This window comes from Artemia sp. Qi Xiang Cuo, chromosome 11 (genome assembly GCF_049724085.1).
Source record: "Artemia sp. Qi Xiang Cuo chromosome 11, ASM4972408v1, whole genome shotgun sequence".
In the NCBI taxonomy this organism is placed as follows: Eukaryota; Metazoa; Arthropoda; class Branchiopoda; order Anostraca; family Artemiidae; genus Artemia; species Artemia sp. Qi Xiang Cuo.
The window spans coordinates 43,653,626-43,678,396 of NC_142804.1; the positions used below are offsets into that span (position 1 = coordinate 43,653,626).

Sequence of the window (24,771 nt, forward strand, 5' to 3'; positions counted from 1 at the left end):
TTACAAAACGCAACAAAATTTTGTTTCCGTTTATTTTTTTGTGAGTTGACAAAAATTTCGAAAGTAGGGAGGGGGGGGGGCAATCCTATTGACCTCCCCTGGTCTAACGTACGGGGGACCAATGACAGAGCTTTGCAAGTTTGTTCAACACGCTTCCTGGATTCAGAGCTCGACCACCTTGGAGATATTTTATTTGGGAATAGTTATCCAATTAGTTTAATAAATTCTGTAATTGCAAAACTCATTAATAGATTATCAGATAATTACACAGAAAACGCAAATCAAAGGGAAAATTCAGTTTATATTGGTCTCCGGTACGTTAAAGTGGTTTCAGACCACATTTCAAAAAATCTAAGAAAAAATCACATTTACGCTTACTATATACCCAGAAAAACTATCAGTTCCCAAATTTATCAAGGTAAAGACTCTATCCCGAAAGGTGAAAACTCCGGTGTCTACAGAATAACTTGCTCGCGTGGTCTTTGATATATCGGAAGAACTGATCAGCGACCTACGAAGAGATTAACTCAGCGCTCTACCTCAATTAATAACAAACTTAAAAAGCGGAAAAAAACAGAAAATTTTGACTCTTCCCTTGCAGAGCACATTTTGAAAATCCAGACCATACTATTTTATTTAATCAAGCTAGCCTAATTTCGCATGACAAGAGTATTGTCCAGCACTACAGAGAAGCTACTGAAATTTATAAATACCTATATTTAGGTCTAGCTTTGAACAGGGATTTAGGTGATTTAAGAATAAATAAGTCGTATTTTGGTTTTCTCAAAAAGAAGCCGATACTATAGTAGTCCCAGATATAAGCCTTGTACCACTTTCCCAATCACTTTATCAGACACGTCATCAACCCCCTAAGTCTCAAAGAGTGTCTGCAAGGAATGCAATTATTAAAATAAGGAATCAGATGACATAGCTCTCCAACTCATTCACTTGCTGGTTCGTTTTGTTTTGAGTGAATGAATATTTTTATTTTATTTTTCAGTTATTCGCTAGTATCCACCGATGGTGGTTCAAATTTTTGAATTTTTTTGCTAATTGCGGATTTTGGTGAATGACTCACTTTTATGGCTGTAGGTATTTGGTTTTAATTCTTATACTTTTTGGCTTTTTTTGAATTTTATTAATCTTTTAAGTTTTTGGCATTTCATTGGTTTTTTCAAATTCACATTTATTTTCGGCGTTTTATTTTTTATTTTTTTTCTTCGGCACTCTCATTGAATATATTTTTTCGTTTCGCGCTGAAGAAGAGAGGCGTTTGTCCCTTCGAAATGTTCGCTTTGTTGATTTTTGTCAGTATTTTCATTTGGCCTTTAAAAACCCCATTTTTACTCGTTTTTCTTTCTTTATGGGTATATTATTGAAGTACAACTAGCCTGTATCGGTTGGAGCTTTGAATCTCCCACCAAGATCTAGTGGGTCCCCTGACTTAATAATGTGGCATCCAAAAATTATTAAAAGATACAGTAAAACTTACAAATACGGCTAAATGAAGTGGAACAGCGTGCTCTGTCTAAAACTTGAAGAGTAGAAAAACCTCCCTAATATTTAAAACAGAAGGCAGAAGTAGGAAATTTGTTCTCTCTATGGACTTTCGTCAAAAAGAATTCCTTTGTTGTCGAATCATCAGTCCATGAATTTCTTTTGCTTCCTTATGGAGCGACGGAAGCAAAAATTATGTCAGAGAAATTCAGTATCGGCTAGGCTAGAATTTTAGATGTTCCATTTCTCCTCAGACTCAAACATATTTTATTGCTGGTTGCTGCCATTTTGTAAGTGCTGGCAAGTCTAGAGTTAAAAAAAAGGAATTTAAACTATGTTCACATAAGGTCAAAATACTCTTAGAGTCAAAAGTTTAAAATTAACTCTAGATTCTTAGCAATAATTAGCAATTTAAGGGAGGTTCTGAATTAATTGTTAATTCTGAGAATTTATATTTTACTAAACTTGTGGGTAGTACACACAAATGTAAAGCTGAAGTTTCGAAACGCCAGAATCCTGAAAAGTTAAGATCCCAAAACTATTTTGCGTAACGTTGTGAAGAAAATCCACATCAGTTAGTCTGATAAGATAAAGTCGATTTCGAAAATTCTATGGAAGATTCTAATGGAGATAGAATTTGCTTCTTATTTCAAGCAAACAAAAATAATACGAAAACAACCATGAACAATAAACACGCCTTGAAAACTAATTAAAACAAAACGTGCCATACGTAAAATGATCTTGACTTGACTTGACTTTATTTAACAAAAACATATACATAAATTTTGTACAAAGGAGAAGAGAGTAATCTCGTAATGTCTCCTTTATCAAACAATAGGGGGGAAAAAATTACACTTCCCGCTAACATAGCTTCAGAAAGAAAAGAAAATTTGATAAGAACATAACAAAATTTAAAATAAATTTAAAGAAGAAATGAGAAAAAAAAAAAAAAAAAAAAAAACATACATAACTTAACAATCGAGTCACGGAGATAGAGATGGGATTTAATTAACAATTTATAAATAAAAAAATAGTTCAATCAATTTCCGCTACTGTAGGCTGAAAGGACCATCTTTTTCAATTTCTTTTTATATATGTATATTGATGGTGATTTACTTACTAATTCAAATAACTTATATTTATTCGCAATATGAGGAAGTTGATATCTTAAACTTAGTCTGGATCTCTCAATTTTAACAAACGGGAAAAGAAACTTAATACTAGCTCTTGATAAATGGCTATGTTTATTTTCAACCAAAAGTTTCATACTATTGAAAAAATGATCTTTATGTTGGATTTTCAAAAACCAAATGCCCAAATTAAGGTGCAAAATTTGTTGTAAATCCAGAATATCAAGAAATAGAAAAGATGTTTTAATTTCAGATAATTCCTCTGTCTTCCTAGGGTGTGCTAAAAAATGGTCCAGAATTCTTATTGATTTATTTTGAACAATTTGGAGTCCTCGTAAATGTGAAGGGAAAGTCAGCATTCAAACGCTCGGACAATACTGGAAATAACAATCAATTAATGAAAAATATAAAGTTCTAATGATTTGGTATGGAAACAGAAACTTTAATCTATGCAAACAACCGAGATTCCTAGACACTGTTGCTTTAAGTTTACTAATATGCGTCTTAAACGACAGAGTTGAATCAATATAAATACCTAAATATCTAAATAAATCCACTCTTTTTATGGAGGAAGCTCCAATATTAATAATTTGAAATGACACACGCTTCACTGACCTCGAACTTTTCCCAAAAACCATAAATTCCGACTTCTCTAAATTAGGTATTAATCGGTTATCATGAAACCAAGAATTTACATTCAAAGCAACAGTCTCCAAGGACAATCGTAGGTCCTCCTCGTTGCCCGCCCTCAAACTAATTGCTGTATCATCCGCAAACAATATTGGTAACTCATCACCTGAAGGCATGCAATTTGGAAGATCATTTACATAAATCAAAAAAAGTATCGGCCCCAATACAGTGTAAATTTTTAAAAAATCTTATGTTGTTGCTTCTTGATATCCTCAGATTTTGAAGGAGTTCATCTGTATTTCTTGTACTGAATTGTTGCTAAGTCAAACAGCTTTTCTTTTCTTTTTAGGCTTTGAGGCGATTGACTCACCTTGCTCCCGAATATATTATAGCCAATATTATCCCTGTTTTGATCTATCGTTCAACGATTGTTGAATTATATCCTCGACACGGGAGTATACTTGCGTTAAGTGAGATCTTCTCTGCCTTATCAGAAATTGCAAGAACTAAAGGGGTGACGACAGCTGCACTGGTTGGTCAAGATTTAGCGCAAAAATCGATAGGAGTGACAATTACCTTATCAACTGGAAGGTTCTTAAGCGGACTTGGTAGTGACATAACAAAGCAAGCTCTGTGCTATTTGATTCGTAGGTGCTGTGAAGCTAATTTATGTCCAAAAGATGACAATCGAATTGGTAAGTGTCTTGAATTAACCAGACGGTTTGGTAACCTGAGTCATACCTCTACCGCGCCATATCCTGTACGGTTGATGCATACTATTTTAAGTGATGATATAAGTTAAGACGAAATATGATAAGATCTGACGTAAGATCCTATGGTATTGGGAGGGGTTTTGTGCCTTCTCCCCCCCTCCCGCCCCCCAGTAAATTCTTAAGATTTTGCTTATTTATCAAATTATCTATGTTTCCATGATAATTACTATTTTTGACGCTTTTTTTAACGTTTTTTTCAATGGAGATACAATTTGTTCACAAAAAAATCAACAAAAAAAGCATGAAGCTCAGTAACCTGGGCTTGTATTGCCGCTCCAAAAAAAACTTACATCCACTTATATCAATGCATTTGGGTTTCCATTTCACAACAAAATGAATTATATAAAACATATTAAACATATAGAACTACTTGAAAAAAATATATAATTCATAAACCTGCAGGCAATGGTATCTGAACTGCTCACGGTAGCCAGACCTTTCAGCAATATCCCTAATAGAAGATGGCATCTGAGACCACAGCACCGGAAGAATATGACGAGCAGACCTCGCAAACATTCTAATCGGCCTTCTATACCAACATGTCTCGTTAAATGTCCATGAACATCAGCAGCTGTTTAAAAATTTACCATTCTTTGCATCATTATCACTGTTTCAGCTAATATATGATATACCAGATATTGGATTCCTGCTAAAAACCTGCTGCAAACCAGATATTTGATTCCTGCTAAAACGTATCTATGAAGAAATTTTATACTATTTTAAACTGTTTTGAAAGATTTTTGCATGATTTGGTGCCCTTGTGAGAGCCCGCATCATGTCACCCACTGAGTCATAGTTTTGGTACTTTTGTGATCATTGTTATCGAAATGGTTATCTTTCAATTTTAGTCCACTTGTGCGCAGACTTCGGGAGGTGAGGGGTAGAGGGCTTTGGGTTGCAAAAAGGATGTGTGGGCATAAAGGACTTTATATTATTACTAGAGCTTAGTATTTGTAATAGTATTATACATCTTCTTACTTTTTCTATCATCTATTGTATATAATTGGACCTGTAAGGGGAAAGCTTGTTTTTTTCTTTATTTGTTATTCCATCTTTATTAATTATAGTGTCATTGTTTTTATAGATATATGGCAGTCTGTTATTGACATAAGTTTGCAGGACAAACGTCGTGCCGTTCAGAAAGCTGCAGCAAATGCTCTTCGTTCATTTGCTTCTGTTTACTACACTAATAGTCCCCGATCACTTATCGCTACTAAGAAATGTATTTCCAACCTTCTCTCAAAAAATCAAGATTTTCGTTGCGGCTACGCACTGGCACTTTGCGAAATCCCTCCAGAAGTGATGGAGATCCCAGCTATAGAGGTCATTGAAGCTCTGGTGAAGTGTACTGAAATAACGAGTGACACTGAAAAATGGACTGACACTCGACAGTACTCTTTAAGAGCCTTGTCAATATTTTGCATTAACTATTTTGAGAAAATTGAGAACTACAAGAATGTTGCTTCTGAGGTCCTTCGATCGTTTTTGAAAGCTCTCGGGGACTATACGTCTGATAGTAGGGGTGATATAGGAGCTGGTGTAAGAGAAACTGCTATGGATTCAATTAAGGTATTGATTATCTTTTTGATTGTCGTTATGCAGTAAATTTGCTTAATAGAAGGATTGAGGGTTTAGTTTATAAAAATACAAGGATTCCTACACTTAGGAGAAGGGACCAGGGAATTTGACTGAATGATTTTCAAACCAAACTTCTTTGTTTCCTTCCATATTGCGTAATTTTTGGGTAATGGGACTAAGGGTCATTTAGGCCGATCTCAGGGGAATTTTTCTTCCCTAATGTCTTCCTGAGCATAATTTTTTTTTTCAACTCCGTGATCTGTTTTGTATATTTATCCCAAGGCACTGTTGCTGCTTAGGCATTAGTTTTCTCAGACGACTTTTTAATCAAGGTTTTTTTTTCTTACTTTTACCAATTTAATATTCAGATGCCGAGACATTACTTTTGGCATCTTTATATAGATTTCTAACTATTAAAAAAATTATATGAATTCATGAAAAGTTGTGTAGACTACGAATTTAGAATATTTGTAATGGTTTTCTGCAACCCAGTATTCAATGATAAGTCCAACAGCCTTGATTCTGTCAGATGCTATTATCAAAGTATTATTAATATGAGTTGGGAGGTAGGGGGAAAGTTCGGTCAAATTTCACTGAATACGTATTTATTTACTCTTTATGTTCAAAGAAAGTCCACGGATAATATAGATATTATTACAGCCGGCCAACTTGACAAACTGAATATATTAAAAGTCAAGAATACTATTTACCTTGTGTCCTTATAAAAAAAAAAAACTAATTTTTCGGCTTTGACTTGGCCTTGACAGCTGAACATAGTTATTTTTACATCTTTTTCTAGGCGTTAGGTCCATCGTATTCTTCTTGTGTACATATATTTTAACGCTGCCCTGTCTTCTACTAATCTTACATTTTCTTCCTTTCTTAATTTTTTGTATTTCCAAGTAATGTCAATAATTGTCTCTGTATATATCAATAATACAATAATGTAAATAATAAATGACTTATGTCCATCGTCCTGCCAAACAGTTTTTGTGTGAATATTTTTAATTTATAGCCTACAATTTGTATCCAACTAATGCGGCTTTAATTTATAATTAGTCCATAAGCGTAGGTGCGCAAAAATCAGACCTTTCGGATGGGATCTGTGTGTTATTCCTTGAGAGGAGGGGCTATAGTAAATAGAGAAATGCAGGCAAATATTTTTCCGTATTTACATGGACGGGGGGGGGGGTGTCTCAAGGGGGTTGTTTATGAAATTAAGATAGGTAGTCTTTTGAGTAAAAGTTACCGAAACACTTTATGCCCAAATTATGATTGGGCTCTACTATATTGCTTAAGCTTCTGAAAATTTGATATATGATAAATAATCAATTTTAGTTATTTTTTTCATTGTTGTAGTTTGTAGCCAGGAAGTGTGCTTTAATTTGGTAAAAGGTTCATAATTTTCATATGCATAGGTGCACAGAAATCCTACTTACCGGTGATGATTTGTGCGGTTTCCTTTGGAAGAGTGGGGGTACTGTAAAAGGAAGTAGAGTTTTAGGCTGCTGTTTTTATTTGGTACCCTCTATATCCCTTCCATGATTCCAGGTATGTATTGTAAATTACATTAAGTAGTCTTTTGAGGTAGTGGTACTGAAATACTTTAAGTCAAACAGTTCGTGATAATGAACTGTAAGTAAGGAGGGACCCGGCCCAACAGTAACCGAAAGTTTAAAAAATGGAATTTTGATAACAATTGATACATCAAAAGAATCGACTTTTTACGCTGATTCTAAGAATGTTCAATTTGTTCAGTTTAATGTTACCTATCAAAAGCTACGAGCCTGAGAACATTTCTTTTTTTGTTTATTTTAGAAAAAGGGTAACACCCCTGTAAAGTCAAGTGATCTTAATGAAAGTCACACAATCAGATTCAGCACATCAGAGGAACCTACTGTAGAGGTTTCAAGCTCCTATTTACAAAAATGCAGAATTTGGTAATTTTTGCCAGAAGAAACATCACGGTTGCGTGTTTATTTGTTGTTTTCTTCAAGGGGTGATCGTATCAAACCATTGGTCTTAGAAGATCGGAACAGGGCCAGTTTGAACGAAAATCAAAAAATTTAGTGCCATATTTAAGCGACCAAAAAGATTGGAAGGCAACTACCTCCTCTATCGCCCTTTTTTTCTCTCAAAGACATCCGATCAGAATTTTAAGATAGCGAAATTGTTGTGAATTTCGTTTATACGAATTGACTCTGTGGTTTTACCTTTGAGATGATGTGGTGTGGAATCCGTGCCACATCGTGCTTTGTGAACCCCACTTTTTCTGTGAATTTAGTCAAGTTTAAGAAAATGTAATTTTATTGATAAGCTCCGGTAATTCAGGATGCAACATGTTAGGCAAAACATATTTTACAGAAGGGCAGAACAACTGATAAATGCATCTCAAGTTTTGTGGCTATTGTTCATTATTGGTTGCTTGTACCAGCAATTGTTTGTAGGCCTACGAGTAGGGGATAAAACGATTTTTATGCTACAAATTCCAATTTCAAGCAATTTCTACTACTGAGTCAAAGAAACACAACGCATTTTGGGAAAATGAGAAACTTCGAAATGCCTGGAAAACGAAATTAAGATGGCAATTTGATTAGATTTATCGATCAAAGTTGTCGATTTTACAGAGATGGACTTGGCAAAATTTCATTTAACTGTTGCACGATATTTAGCTATAATTAGTAACTATTGAGGATTTAGTAGCTTTTATATCGAACATACCGTGTATATTGTTGCTTTGTTTGTTCCTTCATTTTTTTCTTTTTTTTCTCTTACTTTTTACTATTTTCTCTTGGTCTCTTCACTTTTGACACATGTCTTAATGTGTAAATTCTTTTTCCTCTGTTCACTTTTTCATGAAAGTTTGTTTTTTCTCTAGGAGTTTCTTTTATTCTGTGTATCGAAAGCAGTTCATATTGAAGAGGATCTCGTCGTCAAGATTTTCCAGTGCATTGTTCAACAGGCAATGGAGAAAATTGATAGAACCCGAAATGTTGCCGGATCTGTGTTCTGCAAGCTATTGCACAAGTATGTAATCTATATTCTTAAATTTCCTTAACTTTTTAATAGAGACTTTACCGTACTATGCATTAGACACTATACACTTTTTAATTAGACACTATTCAATACAAATATTGGGGAGCTATATGTTTAAATATTAAATCTGTTTATAGTAATTGGTTCTAAGTATGTACAATAGAATTTTAATATACATATATATATATATATATATATATATATATATATATATATATATATATATATATATATATATATATATATATACGTATATATATATATATATATATATATATATATATATATATATATATATATATATATATATATATATACATATACATATATATATATATATATATATATATATATATATATATATATATATATATATATATATATATATATATATATATGTATATATATATATATATGTATATATATATATATATATATATATATATATATATATATATATATATATATATATATATATTATATATATATCTTTCAATAATATTCGAATATTTGGAGTCAGCTATAAAGCTACGAAAAAGAGCACAGAAGGGAATTTACTGCACGAACCAGGCACCACCATCAATGGCAAAGGGGCAAAGTAAATTCCCTTGTGTGCTCTTTTTCGTAACATTATAGTTGACTCCAAATTTTGTTGTAGAACTTTTTTACACTGCAGACTCCTTATTCTCAGGGACTCCTAAGACTCATTATTCTACTTGCTACAGCAGGGTCATCAGCTTGTTTTGAGATAACTTGATGTTCCTGTATAAAGCTGGGAGGTGGGGGGTCAGATTCGGGCCCTATTGCCCTGCAATTTGTGTAAACCATAACATGTTCATGATCCCGATTTCAACAGAACATAAAATGAGTAGTCTAGAAAATCCCAAAATACCAAATGTAATCCAAATCCATGAACATTTATAAAATATTGACATAATTTATTTTAATTTTGGATTATTATCCTGCCACATTAACATCAAATCCGTAACAGCAAGGTTGAGAATTTTTAAATACCAACTTAGGTGGAAATCAAGTACCATTTTTGAAACGTGTATTTATATTATACGATTTGATTTTAAACTTTTACTATCCAATATTAGCTCCAGACTTAGATGGAAATCACGTCATGTTTGGGAAATCTGTAATTTGTGTTTTTTTAATCTAGAATATTCATACTGCAGTCTTAATGATTCACAGTTAATATTTAGGATCATTCCCATTTTAATCCTTGACAGATTTTGAGTCGAAAGTGGTATGTAATTTTGATATGTTCAATATGTTCAACGGAAGGGGTGGGGGTGTTGAGGAGCACGGTTCAAATGATCTCACTTTTGGCCGGTCAATCATACAGCAGGATTGAAAATTCTTGCATAACACAGATCTCAACAAGGCGTGTCCACCATTTGTGAGATGTGCACTTGACATATTTTTTATTTTTGAGCCTCTATTTTTCAATATTGACCCCAGATTTGTAGTCAGCAATTAGGTGAATTTTAGTATTAAAAACAATAGATAAAACAAACTATACTAAAGCCAAAAATAAATTTTCAGTGATTTGGCTATTTTGACAATATCTTAGTTTTGGCGATGAAGCTATAGAAAGGAACAGAAGGTCATCCGTCCAGAGCGATGTACGGTTTTAGGACTGTGATATTTGCCAAAACAAATAGTACGGTGATATGCAAAATGTTGCTTGTAAAGTTTATTGTGTTGTTGTAGTGGCTGTAGTATATTCATAAAAAAAGAAAAAGTGAGCGCATTCTTAAAATAAAAGGATTGCTTAAAGAAGAAGGCTTGATGAGTCTGATATAGATGGATAAGACGATATTTTGGTTCCTAATATTCATTTTCGGTGTCAAGGAGGTGCGGAAAGTCTGTAATTCTGACGGATTTCTTCTGAAGTCTATGTTTGTGTTGACTAGCATATAGTATCCTTCTTTTTACTGAATTCTGTGAAGTTTCCCCCCTTAAATTTTAGAGTTAGAGGTTTTCTTAACTGCAAGTTTTGTCTGTGTGAAAATCTAGTCTTATTCGAATTATTTAAGAACTCTAAATTGATTTCGAAGGGAATTTAAATGCATTTTTTTTTAGTTACCCGTAGTATTGTCTCTTTTCGGATGAATTGGTGGGGGCGAGGGGAATAAAAATAAATTTCGGGGGTTAAATTTGTTTGTTGTTACCAAGAGGTGTAATTTATTTTGAAAATTCAGGGGAATGTTCAGTCATACCACCCAGAAGCGTAGGTGTGTTTTTGGCATCCGGGGGCAAAGTCAGTTTTGGCACAATAATATAGTTCATCTTTCATGATATAAATCTAAATTGCGCTCGAACTGTTGATACGCTGGGACAAGTGCTTCCCTTCCCCCTCTCTTCACCACGCGAACCTACCCCCCCCCCCCCACCCACCCTTCAGATGGCCATGATTTTTTTTTAATCAGCAGAAGCTCTGTTGACATTTTTTACTCTGCATTGTAATAAACATTTTCTATCTTAGTGAGCCAAGAATTCCAAATATCCCTGAATATGAACTTCTCCTTGCTAAGTTCCCGAAGGAAGATGTTGTTAATGTCAACTGGGCAAACCCTACTGATTCTATTCCTCGGTTTGTTCAACTTCTCGTCTCTCCCGTGTTTTGCAAGCCAGGAGTTCTTGGTCTTGTTAGCAGTGTTGGAGGACTGACTGAGAGTCTGGTAAGGGTTCTATTTTATTTCTTAAATCATTTTCTTATACTGGAAAACGTAAATGAAATCTGCAGTGTTGTTATGCAAAAAAGTTAAATAATTTATTTTTCTGATGAAGTTGTTTAGTTTCACTGTGGATATAGTGATGCAGTCAGCTTATTTTGGATCTCGAGAACTCGGCTGCTGTTTGAATGTTTAAACTTTCCATTAAGAATTGAAAAAGTCACTTTTGAAAAAGAAAACTAACTTAAAGCTAATTACAATTCTGAGCCCGAAAAAAGAAGAGCAACCCTCAACCTGAATACAAGAAATTTGCAATTCATTTCGATTTTCCCAACAATTTAGTAAGTTGCATCTCTAGGTTGGCTGATGTAGGATAGCTTCAGTTTGATAAAAAAGAAAAAGGAAAGCCAATATTAACAACGTACTGAAATATAATGGTCGAAGCCACTTAGTTCTCATTAGAATTCTCAAACTCTTCCGGTAAGTCTTTCTGATTTAATGAATTTAAAATTCACACTATTTTACAATGGGTCCTATTTTAGCATGGTAATGCATCGTCGCTGTTCCGCCTGAAGGTCGTGTCTAGCATTTGCACACTTCTGAGGTTATTGGCGAAAATCTCTTCCTAAGCTGATCCCAAAAGGAGGATTTGCTGAGAAATGTCGTTCCGGAGGATCGAAATGTGATTGAATTCTCCTTTGAATGCACCTTCGTAAAGGTTTTTTCCAGATTAAAATAAATAGATAAAAATGCTGCGTAAGATTCACGCTGAAAAACTGTTCAATTGCCCCCCCCCCCCAAAAAAAAGATATTACAATGTCGGCCTAGTTTAATTTAATGGATCCATTCAAGAGAGGGCACAGGGCAATCTTAACCAATTCGGGTTCTGAATAGTTCCAGAAATGGAAGAGGATGTGATTTGTAGATAAAAACCTAACTACAAAATATTTCAAATTTCAAGACATTTTGTATATTTTTTTGAGGATAAATTGAGTAGGGAGTTTAGACCTTGTTCATATTTAGCCAATCAGCCTACATATCGTCGCCTGAAAGCGGTTTTGCCGAAAATAACAATTTTTGGCGAAACTGAGTTACAAACGCCATCTTGTGTAAAAAAAAATCTCCTTTCGAAGGGTCTAATTGGCATTGCTGTGAGATGTTTCTAACTGCCTGTATTTTGCAGTTCTCCTTTTCCGAATCGCATATTTTTCGATTTCTTTAAAGCGGTTTTACCGAATCGCATACGGGATTATAGCATGGTCCGTTTTGCCGAAAGTTGCTGATTTGCTGAACACGACCTTGGAGAAGAAGAAGACGATCTTTCTTATCTTGATGAACAAGATATAATTATGAGGCCCAAGAGATTGAAAATGTCGATTTCCCCAGATATTTTTGAAACAGACAGGTAAGAATTAGATATTTTGAGACAGAAATATGTATAGCAGCATTAATTGGAGTTCTCTTCCACAGTTCTAAAGGAGGTGCTAATGAAGGTTCATGGACAGAAAGCAGTCTAGAACACTGCTCTGTTTCCTACTTGGTAAGCTAGTCCTGATTCAGCTGGCAAACATCTTCCTGAATGGGATGTTCATGTCAATAGTGCATTGACACAAACTAGTTTGTGTCACTAAAATCATTCTTAGAAAATGTTCCAGTAACATGGGTGAAAATAAAGCTTTCTTTTTTAGCTCCGAAGATTTGTCTTCAGATGAAGATTCTGACCCGACGTATTTCCCGCAAGTGGAAAGTGATCCAGAATCTCCACCCAGTAAGGGATCTTCATCAGAAGTCGAAAGTACTGCCGTCTGTGAATACACTGGCCGGTCCAGCTATCCTACTACTTGGACAAGTAATAGAACAGAAAGTGAACCAGAGGCTACCAGAGAATTCAGTGAAACAGCTTCTACTAGCATTTCTCCAACCACAGAAGGAAATGATGGCACAGAAACGAGAAATATTGCATCCAAAAAAGTCAGAAAGAGGTTAAATAACAAGGAAAAGTGGGTGAAAAATCAGATAAAGAATGCAGTAAACTCTGGAAATGTTTATCTGAACCCTGTTATCAAAAAAGTACATGGAAAGGAGAAGGAAGTGAAACCCTTTAATTGCCCTCATTCGTGTCCTTTCAGATGTTTTGAACATTTCTCGGAGACTGATCGTCAAATTGTGTTTCAAAACTTTTGGGCATTGTAAAAATATTCCAAAAGAATATAATATTTGAAAACAACAAAACCTTTACCTAAAAAAAGGAACAAAAAAGAGTGAATTTAATCTTGCATTTCATGTTCCTATAACTGACAGATGCGATGTTTGTGAAGAAAAAAAGGTTGCTGAAAAAATGGTACTGAATTATCTGAGGAGGTCAAAACCTCTCAAGAAAAACATTTGAAAGGAAAACTAGAAAGCAAAAACGAAAGAGATAAGGACAGGGTTTTGGATAACCCTGTCTAGTTTTTCGATATTGAAAACGTTTTTTCTTTGCCAAAGAGGGATGTTCCGTACTTTTTTTTACAAAAGGAAGATCACTTGTTTTAACTTAACTGCTATTCTTACCTTTAGCAAACAGACAGGATAGCTAATCAAAAACTTTATTGTTGTTTGTGGTCAGAATGCCCTGCTGGTACAAGTGGATATTATATTACCAGTGGTCTTCGTGCTATCCTTGATAAGGTTTTTACTACCTATCCTGACATCAGAAAGTTGGTTACATGGTCAGATTTATGTGTGCCTCAAAATCGTAATCAAATAATGAGCTACATGATGCAAGACATCCTGAAGAAGCATTCACATGGCCAAAGTATAATGATGAGGTATTATGAGCCTGTTCACTCCATGATTCAGGTGGTCGATGTTGTTTACAGAGTCATTAAGGGGTCTTTGAAGCGCAAGGAAGTCTTTTCGCTACCAGACTTGACAAAAAAGCTTTTGATTGCTCGGCTCCGTGACCTGTTCGTCATTATTCAAATGACCAAGCAGAAGTTTTTTAATTACGCCAAAGCGTCCAAATGCTACAAGTAGGCTATAGCTTAGTGACATTCTCAAAGCTGAAATTGTTACAGTTTAAGCAAGGACTATGCAAAAGGCTGTTCTACGAAACTTCGCTTGTGGATACTACTCCTTCTGTAGCGCTGATTGCACCGGAGGCTAGCCCAAGGAGGCCATTGGCCAATGTGTCAACAGTGAATGTTGTGGAAAGGTTGCTGTCTCCTGTACCTTCAAGTACAGTAGTTGGGTTGCCAACAGCAAAAATAAAAGACGTAGAATCGCTTTACCGTTTCATCCCAGCAGTAGATGTGGCATATGTGAAAAGTCTTATTAGAAGTTGTAACAGAGCTGAGGTACCTAGTACTTCAGCTGAAATCACAGCGTGTCCCGAAGCAGCCTCTGCCGTTAATACTCCGAAGGTTAAAACCAGAAATTCCAAGAAGCTTGTTGCTAAGTGAGACCTCCCACTGATCTTTTGCTATATTTTATTGTAAAACTCCCAGTTAATTGTCGAAATTAAAATTTGTCTATCAGATAAAATATGTTTTTCCGAGAGTTGCATTTCTAATTCACGCTGAGCTGATTCCGTTTCGTCATATCTTACCTATGTTCCGAAATTTTCAGGTGGTTCTGCCGAAAATGATATTCCTTCCGCTTTATCTCAGGAAAGGCTCGCCTTAGACTAATGAAAATAAACAAAACGATATAAGCAATTTTTCTTCTTAATTTTGAAACAAAAAATCATCACTCTAATTATAGCCGATTCTGAGATGAAAATGTCAAAATTTTCAAACTCGTTTTTCTCCCGTTTTTGGAAAAACAGATTCGGCAAAACCGCTTTCAGGCGACGATATATTATGATTCTTTATGGCTCGAGCGCTTTCCTTGAAATTTCAACTTATCTTTCCTTCCCTCTTCCAAAAACCCCGCAAAATACCTCTGTAATTAGTTGTTGTTTTTTTTGCTAGTGCTTAAATGCCATAATTTTCAACTAAGTCGAATGTATGAAACGAATTCTGGTCGATCGACTTGAAACGTAAATTCCAGCAATTTTTGTTCTTTGAAACCCCAAGTGTTTAATTTTTTGGCTAAGAAAAACGCAACTTTCTTATAAGAAGAAATACCAAGCCTTTTTGACCAAACTTTTTATCATAAATTTTCGTATATGAATACCATGTAACCTAATTGAATATACAGGGATCTCTAACTCTATTAGATTTAAATTCTTGTGAAGGAATTTTGTGACTTCAACAAATTTTCACTCTTTTGTGACTTCACAAAATTTCACGGTTTTGAAAGGGAGGGATTACTTTTATCCCCAGACATAAGGAAGGATGTAATTGGCTCGTGAAAATACGCCACAAAACTAAACCAATGGAATTAAAGCACATGTTTTAACACGGAAGTATAGAACAGTAAACTGTAGAACACTGAACAATAAATAGAACAATATATTAATAGCGCTCAGCGATGTAACAAACAGAAATATGTTACAAAAATCTTCCTCTCACCTGAGTATCATTTTTTTTTTAGCCAATAAACTAATAACAATAAACTATGAGCAATACTTTGAAAAGCATATTTTAAATTTAGTATCTTTTATAATATGTAAGAATTGTAGAAAAACAGATGATTGTTTTTTTTTGGAGACTGATTTAGTCACTAGAAGCCTAAAAAAAGCTTTGATTTTAATACTGTCTTACCTCTTTTTTACGGCGATTATGATGTCCATTCAACAGCTAATTTTTTATTTGAAAGAAAGATTAATGCAAATATATCCTCTGCAATGGGCCATGTCTGTCTTGTAAAACTTGGAACCAAAAAAGATGCCATAATCGAAAAGTGAAACATATCAGGTTGTTTCAATTTATTAACTAACAAATAGTAATACTGTTCATTTTTGTTATAATTTGAACGTATGACATTAGTAATATCTTTTGTAAAAAGTAAAGTTTCACTTTTTTGGGCTTACTAATGTGATTTTGCAGGCTCATGTGGCAAGCACGAGTTTATTCTCCTTCTTGAAGAAAGAGAAGAGATCGAAAGTTGTTCCGATGTTTTGTGATTCTATTATAGAGATCTTCAAAGAAAACTCGAAAAACGATCGAATAATTTTACAAATATTTCCATTCCTTGATCGAGTTCTTGGCTCAAGTTATGTAGATACAATTTTAGAAGATGAAACAAACCGTTTTTCCTCTGAAATATTGGAATCGACAAAAGCTGAAATATTCAACAGCTCTAAACCACAGAAAATAATTGCAAGCATTGACGTCTTCTGTCAGCTAGTCCATGCTCATAAAAATATTGCCAAGAAATCGCTTGTCCAACTCTCAATTTTGATGTGTCACAAGTTTCCAAGAGTTAGAAAAATAACGGCGAGTAGACTATACGAAACACTGGTTCTCTATTCAGATCGCGACGTTGTTCCCGTTGAAAATGTTGAAGAAGTGATGAGTATTTTGTGTGAGACCAATTGGGATGTGGATCTCGATACGCTTAGAGAAGTTAGAAATAATTTGTGTATGCTAATGGATGTTAAACCTCCAGTGAAGAAAGTAATATCTTCTTGGTAAGAAGCGGCTTTGAACGCTGGCAAAAAAGTAGACCACACTCAAGGTGACTAATTTAAAGGAAGGGGGAGGGAGGCTAGGGAAACAAGCTTAGTGAGAAAGGAAGGGATAAAAAAATATTTTGCTTGTTATATGCTGTTATATGTTTATAAATATCTTGAAAGTGTTTGGATCTGTTGCTAAATAGTGTACCAAATAATTTTAAATTACTGCAATCTGAAGAGTGAACAAAACAAGATCTTTATAGTAACCAGTGGTTCTCAAACTTACTCCACCGACAAAAACTTTACTGCAACTCTAACTACCTGAAATTGACCGAAACACACGAGAAACAAACTGAAAAAAATACGGGACTTGGTGGGGGGGGGGGGCTAATAAACTATAAAAATTCATTTTATTTTTCTTGTTTTTTGTATGATTATTGTATAAGCAAGAAAGTAAAATAAACAATGTTTCAAAATGCTGATTTAATGTGAGAAGCGAGACGTGAGCGACTAGATAAATGAGGTGAAAGTAGGCAACAAGAAAACGGATCAAGGTGATAGCTTTACTTACTTGGGTAGTATTATTAGTAGAAATGGTTGATGCAATGAAGAACTAAAAATTAGAATAGCCAAGGTAATTCTCTTTTTTTGTTGTTGAAAAAAGTTCAGAAGAATAGGAAGATAAGCTTACGAACTAAGAATAGAATATTGGAAGCCACGGTAATAACAATTGTCAGGTATAGCTTTGAACGTAGAGGCTGAGGAAGATTTTTTAAATGGTTTCCAGAAGGATTGTCTAGGCAGGTTCAGGTACTGTTTGATGGACCGTATATCAAACAATTAGCTATAAGAAAATCCGGTTCAATTCAACTTCTAAGGGCTCTGATGAAAGAAAGTTTAAAAGGGCTAAAGCCGCGTTTAGCCCTAGAAAGTGTTAAGTTTGAAAGGGCTAATGTTTTAAAATCACGTTTTACGGATGACAGATTCCAAAAGATTGTGCTTCTTGGACACCTATCTGGGGCCAAGCGAAAAAAAGATCCTCTCGGAGTGGAGAGATATTAAAGGATATGAGGTAAATTGTACCTGCATGAGAGGGGGTAAAGGGTAAAGCTTTAAATTAGTTGGTTAGAGAAGGAGCGTGCGCAGCTGTCTTGGTGCCGTGGTGGGTTGTTGGTAGCAGTAGAACTTTTTTTTTGAAATTGCCAAGCTTGGCATTTATAGAGGCTTTTAATAACATAAAAATTTTGTGGCGCCATTTCTTGCTATAACACAGTTAGATATTTTAAGAGTAATTTTAGTCGTTGTTTTTTTGCTGCATGGTTGCTTATTTTGCTTCTTCTTGTGGACTTTATTCTGTCAACGTTCCCAATTCGTTTTAATTAACAAGCAAAAAGAGGCGAGAAAGAATAGTTTTATCAAACATTTAATTTCTTTTTATGAGCTGTTTGGGAAACCTTTCTCTCTCATAGACCATTGTGACAAGGAAGCTTTCAAAATAAAAAGGTGTTGAAGTATTTTCCTTTTGTGTTAAGCATACTATTTTTTCCAGAAAATCAATCTGTTAGGATTTCCATGAAGTTATTTGTGAACGTCATTTTTTAATAATTTCGTGTCATGATTTTTGTCATATATCCCCAAAAGGTCTAACTTTTATCTGTAAGCTTATTGTAGAGCTAGAAATCACTTTCTTTAACATTTTAAGGAAAGTAGCTGAGCCGGGTGAACGAAACTTTTTTAGATCAGTTCAATTATCTATTCAGGAGAATCTCTGAAACTTTCATTCACTTTGCTCAAATACTTTCTTTAAAACATTAAAGAAACCGCAGTCCAGAAAGCAATTGCTTACCATAGTATAGGAGCCAGTACGTTGACACTCATAATCGTATGGTGTTAAATTAAAATATACTTAGAGGTTTTGTGTCCTGGCCAGGTACAGGTATGTATAAAAGGGATGGGGCCGTTTGTACCCCCTCCCAAAAAAATTCAATTTTTTATGATCACCCTAAAGTTTCTTACTTTTCCTTTTAGTTTGCCCTTTGTTTGCTAGTTTTGTTTGATTTGTGTATCCTCGCCACCCCATTTCACGGAATTAATTCCTACGTGTTTGGTTTTGCTCGACATGAAGTTGTTTTTCTTTTTAGTTTTCTTGCGACTTTCAAGATGTGGTAATGAAAAATTTGCAACGCTGATAGCTATAAAATGCATTCGATTCACTTTTCTCTGTATGATTGGTAGAACTTTTCATGGTAATAAGTTTTAGGTAACGAGCGACTGTTGTCAGCCTGTGAGGAAGAGTCTTAAATCCTCAATAAGTAAATGTTTTATTCAAAAATTTTAAAGGCGATTCTTGAAATCAATCTATCGGGGAGGGGGGGGGGGAGGGATTGTGTACCTTTATTATTATTTATTTTTCAAATTCTCTATTATTAGAATGCAACAAGTAAAGCCCACTGGTGCTTTATTCACCGATTGCTTTTCGAAACATCTGAACTTTGAAAGATTACGACATTACTGAGAACAGTAGATATATTGAAACAAATACAGGTGATTGACACGTTTATTTCCGAAGCGTTCATTTCTAAAACAAAAAAGTAAGCCCTTGGAAATGTGTATTGTTTTCGTTAAAAGCGCAAGTTGAATTAACACGAAGAACCCTTATCTTCGGGATGGTGTATGATCGTTTTACGATTTAAGACCACAATTTGCTTCCGGGTGGTAACGCTTTTTTTAGTTTAATACTTTAGTTTAATACTTACATCGCAGATATAATTGAAAGAAAAGTATAAACATTCATATAACTGCCATCGACGGATACTAGCGAACAACTCGTCGATGGCAGTTCATATTTTTTTGGATCTTGTGCAAATCGCGGATATTGGCGAATAACTCGCTTTTATGGTTGCAAGGTAGTTGGTTTTAATTCTTTTAATTTTTTGGCTTTTATTGATACATCGTTTCGTTTCGCGCTGAAGAAGAGAGGCGTTTGTCCTCTCGAAATATTCGCTTTGTTTTTTCAGTATGTTCATTTGGCCTATAAAAACCCCATTTTTGCTCGTTTTTCTTTATTTATGCTATTTTACTGAAAACAGTTCTCTAATCTAGAAGGACATTTCAGTATGTGTATGTAGTCTCTTTCTTTGATCGCGTTTTTTTTATTGTTTTATTCATTTCTTTTCTTTTTTTAGACTATTGGACTGAATTGTGTTATTACTTATTCAGACAATTATTGCGTTGCAGGAGCAACACTTTGGTTTTCTATCTTTTTTTTATCTACTCTGCCGATTTCAGCTTATTGTTAGAAAGAGGTAAAATCTAACCTCCGCGGTTTTTACAGGAAACGTGGACCTCAGCCCGGAGAATGGCATTGTGTCCTGGAAAGTTCCATATAATTCTTGCATGGGACCAAAAAGGGTGATTTCCGCTAGTAATTGAGCCAGAGCCTAGAGTATATGAGTTGAACTGGACCCTTATAGTCTATGTGGGAGAGGACTATCTGAAGTTAGGCAGCCAAGCTTTCTTTCCATCGAGCCATGTTTCTACTTTCAGCTGGAAAGCTATGTTCTAGGAGGTAGTAGTTTCAATTAAAGTTTGACTAGGGTCTGAATGTACCTAAGATAAGTGACGACTCCCCGGGTCCATCGCCAAAATTGTTTCTTAGAACCATAAAAAAAATCTACAGCTCCAAAAAAGGAATGTTTTCCTACGAGTCCAGAAGCACTTGGCTGTGATAATTAAAAGGGCGACACATGCCATTTGGTCGAAAATGAGCAATGTATGTCGTGGGTAATCGAATGGTGCAGTCACAATTGTTTCATCTCGTACAGTTACCAAGATAAAAAGAAACGAACGCAACTAAGTGGCGTATGTCTCTTTTTTTATCGGGTCTTGTTGCAATTCAGAATGACAGGAGCTATAACATGGGGACCTGGCATTTGTCTCCACTTTTTGTCAAGGAAAAAGGAGACATGTGGCATAAAATGAAATAATTTTGAACTGGCTCGAAACAATTGCATTTAACTAATACCACTGAAAAGAACATAAAAAGTTAGCTTGGATTATGTTCCCTTTATCTCCATCAGCCTCATCCTTCAGGGCGACCATAGCCAACAAACTTTTTCCCGTTTTTTGGCTATCCTGAAAAGTTACAAAAATGGTGTATGCCGTTCTTTTAATTATCACAGGAGCACTGTCATCTATTTTACAAGCTACAGGTACAAGCAGCATGCACAATAAATCAAGTAACTGAAAATATAACTGACATAAATAATCATGACCACAGGCAAAATTTAACAGGATAGACGGGTTGAAGGCAAATGGTGATTTTACCGGAGATGGTGGTGGCGGGGGGGGGGATGAATGAAATAGCAAAATTAACTTAATGTAAAAACATAAAACTTTTCTTTGTTCCACTGTTAATGCTAAAGCTTGGCTCAAGAATCTGGCTTGTCAGTGAAAAGGCCCTTTTTTAAGACAAATTTAGAAGTTAAAATGTCGATCTAAGTTCATAAATATAGATATAATCCCCATGAAGAAGCAAATCTTCGAATAGATAGCGATAAAAAAAAGCTTTTTTACTAAACTGTCATGCAACGTTTTGCCATTATTTGCCTTGGCCGAGGAAAATTTCGCAACAAATGACGTCAAAGCATCAAATCTGGATTTTTTTTTCTTAACATCTCCTTAAGAGGGCTTAGGCTTGCAGCTCAAGTATTGCCAAACTATCGTTTTATCGAAAATTATCTGCTAAGGGACATAAGGAAGTGTTAATTAAAAAAAAAAAGAGCTACGGAGAACCGCAAAACAAGGAACATATTTTCAACAATCATTTAATTCATTCTGATTTTTTTTGACAATGTGAGAAAGCTCTAAGAAATTATGTTTAAACAATGTTTTATGAGCCAGCATCCATAAAGGGAGATAACATAAAAATACACATACTCAGACCTTAAAAAATTTGTTGGCAGACACTAAAAAGAACTTGGCTCGTTTTGGCCAAGGCAGTAATTTATTTGGTAATTTAGAAAGAGTTCTGACCAAGTCAGTGCAAAAAATTTAGCGTATCCAGAAATTAAAACGTCCTATCAGAACACAAATAAATTAATATCCTTGCACTCTCAATCTATTTCAAATTAATGGTCAATATTGTAGGCACGTCAAATCAAGTTTGACTTTTAGTGCGACAAAATGATGACGAATGGAGGTTAATCTTAGAATGCAACAACGTTTAATTTTCCACTTCAAACAAACAGCTTTATCAAACCCTTGCATCCATTTTCGAAAAATATGGAACGGGTACGGGTTGGGTCCATGTCAAAACGAAACGGAACAGACGTGACCTGAGGATAAAAACAAGTAAAGTAGAATAGATAAGCGAGGAAAATGAACCAGAACTATAGTTTTTAAAACTTGTAACGAGCTGTAGCAATGATGGTCCATGATCATACTTATGGACCACCACAAACGACTACACCTTTTGGAGAAGGGGTGATAACTTACGTGTTCCGGGTCATATTAGTCAGGGAATTAAAAAATTCAAGAAATCAATTTTATGAGTACCGAGGAACCCAAGTTTAAAAGTGATATACTAAAGGCTGCTCTTTATCGGTGTCAAAAAAAATAAAAAAAACTCCAACTGTAAATTTTTTGAAGCAGAATTTCTAAAACGTTTTTATCAACCCCCCCCCCCCCCAAAGAAAAAAAAATATATGATTATTTTATGAAACGAGATCGGTTGCCTCCTCGACACTTTCGAAATGAAGGACAGCAAATAATCAAGATACAACATTTGTGTATTAGCAGAGGGCGCTTACACGGGAAAGTAATTACAGTTTGTAATGTCCAAAAGAATTAGAACAAAAATGACTCAGCTGACATTACCAAAACGACAGAAGAAATTTTTAAACACTTTGAGCAATCACAACAAACGTCCTCGGCAATTATCTGCGCCACAATGACAAGTCAAATGCTTGTTGGGTACATTACCAATTTCATATTGATAATCCCACGTCAGTTCTGAGCCAGCGGGAATGTAACAATTAGCGAAAAAAGCAACCCACGGGAACCTTAGGTCGTGAGTGTCGACGAATACATTCTGGACAAAGACGTTGGGATCACAGGAGTGGTTCAGATATCTTCCGATGTTTCCCACAGATTTCGCATCAATTGTGTATGGCAGTTCGTCGTCTCCAAAATATTTTCTTGCTTTCTTCCGCTCTTCCACAGGTGCAACAGCTGCTTCTGCTTGTTTCAACGTCGAAGGTTTTTTCCTTGCAGCAGATTTTAAATTTGAAGGAGGTTTTTCACGCATAGGAGGTTTTCTTTTTCTTAATATTTTTCTAATCGACGGTACTTGCATTACGACTTTTTTCTTCGTGGCTGGTTTCTTCTTCTTCTTTATTTGCTCAGTCTTCTGTTCGACTTTCCTCTTTCGTTTTGAACCAAAGATGCCCTTAGCCCGTTTTTTCTTTTTTCCATTATCAGAATAGACATCACTAAAACACAAAAGAAAGTAGTTATTCTGGAAACGACTAAAACTATATGAATGATAGGGAAAATCTTTAAAATCAAATCTATGGATTAAAAAGAGAAGAAAATTTTCATTCTATTTCATAGGATTATTGCATTTTGAAACATGCTGCCTATATCTTGGATATCATAGTGACTCCCCCCCCCCTCCCAACCTGTTTCTGCGTGTATTAATTATGTTAATTGTTTGTAAAAACTGGATACCAAAAACGTAGAAATTTCAACTTAATATGAATCAAATACAACACAAGTTAAATATTTATAAAATTTGGCAGTTGTAAATTTTGTCATTTTTTCATCTGACTTCTGCACAAAGAATTTTAATAAATCGGATCAGAAAGGTTTTATTTAAATTTTTTTAATTCTACCTCTGACTTGCTGATGTAGCGTACAAATGCACCATTGCTGCATACGAGAAAGTAAAACTAAGTCAATAATAAAATGGTACCTGATCAGCGCAAATGGAGCACGTCCTGTATTTAATAGGAAAAAAGAAAGTAGCAAAGTGAATTTCGATAAATTGATCAGTCAAATGTATTGAAGTCTAAAAGCAATCAAAAAGTAAAACAAAGTTACATCCAATTATCAAATGGTTTTATTGGTTGCACTCAAAAAAGCTTTTAGTTAAGCGATAGTAAAACTGAGTATAAAGAGGAGCGGGTTAGGGGGTAGTGGCTAACCTCATACACAGGATACTTTCTCTTCCTTTTAGTTCCACTGCTACTTTTCACTTTCATCAAAACTAGTAAAAAATTAAAAAGGTATAAGTTCTGTAATTTAAGCTATAAGAGCCTGAACTACTTTTCCCGAATCCAAAATAAAAAGAACATGACATTTTCTGGGTGGTTCTGAACATAGTTTGCTTGGACCTGACGATAAAGCGGTAGGTATGGAAGCACTAAATCTGACCTTGTTTCTGCCAGTTAACCACATATCTTGAACCAGGGGTAAAACTAAGTCATTTAGTCAAGAACAGATTCTATTAAAGCCATTAATGTGTGTATGTATAAATTTATTGCCATCATAAATGTAAAAGTACAAGAATGACAGAGTAATAAAAAAGAGGAAAAACAAACGAATAACTTCTAACAAATACAAACAAAACCAAAACAAAGAAAAACTAACAGAAAAAAAAACACAAATAAGGGCAGTCTTATATAAGAACAAACGCATGATCAACGAAGGACAATTTAGAGGTGTTTTCACCAATAAAGTGCCCCAGATATCTCCCATTTCTTTTTTGCACCACGGACACTAGACTAGCAACTCCGTACCGCAAGGATAGGGAGATGTTGTTAGTCTAAAGAGGCAGCCCTACCAAATATTTCGCATACTTATAAAAATAATCCCGTATTTCCGTAATATCCGTAGCAGTA

At 34.8% G+C, this 24,771-nt stretch overlaps 2 protein-coding genes across 4 annotated transcripts in view; one reads left to right on the forward strand and one right to left on the reverse strand.

Moving 5' to 3' along the window:
• Tbcd (tubulin folding cofactor D) overlaps positions 1 to 17,251 on the forward strand; it is a 90,210-nt gene extending 72,959 nt beyond the window's left edge. Inside the window, exons 10-14 of the mRNA XM_089096810.1 lie at positions 3,607 to 3,952; positions 5,115 to 5,599; positions 8,487 to 8,635; positions 11,139 to 11,334; positions 16,302 to 17,251. Of these exons, the coding sequence (XP_088952936.1) occupies positions 3,607 to 3,952; positions 5,115 to 5,599; positions 8,487 to 8,635; positions 11,139 to 11,334; positions 16,302 to 16,889 (1,764 nt within the window). The 3' untranslated portion in view covers positions 16,890 to 17,251. The remainder of the gene's footprint in view (positions 1 to 3,606; positions 3,953 to 5,114; positions 5,600 to 8,486; positions 8,636 to 11,138; positions 11,335 to 16,301) is intronic.
• A 5,390-nt stretch (positions 17,252 to 22,641) lies between these two features.
• LOC148947007 (histone-lysine N-methyltransferase eggless-like) overlaps positions 22,642 to 24,771 on the reverse strand; it is a 66,798-nt gene continuing 64,668 nt past the window's right edge. For all 3 annotated transcript variants that reach the window (XM_089096813.1, XM_089096811.1, XM_089096812.1), the window contains exon 15: positions 22,642 to 23,361. In XM_089096813.1, coding sequence (XP_088952939.1) covers positions 22,785 to 23,361 — 577 coding nt within the window. In that variant the 3' untranslated portion in view covers positions 22,642 to 22,784. The remainder of the gene's footprint in view (positions 23,362 to 24,771) is intronic.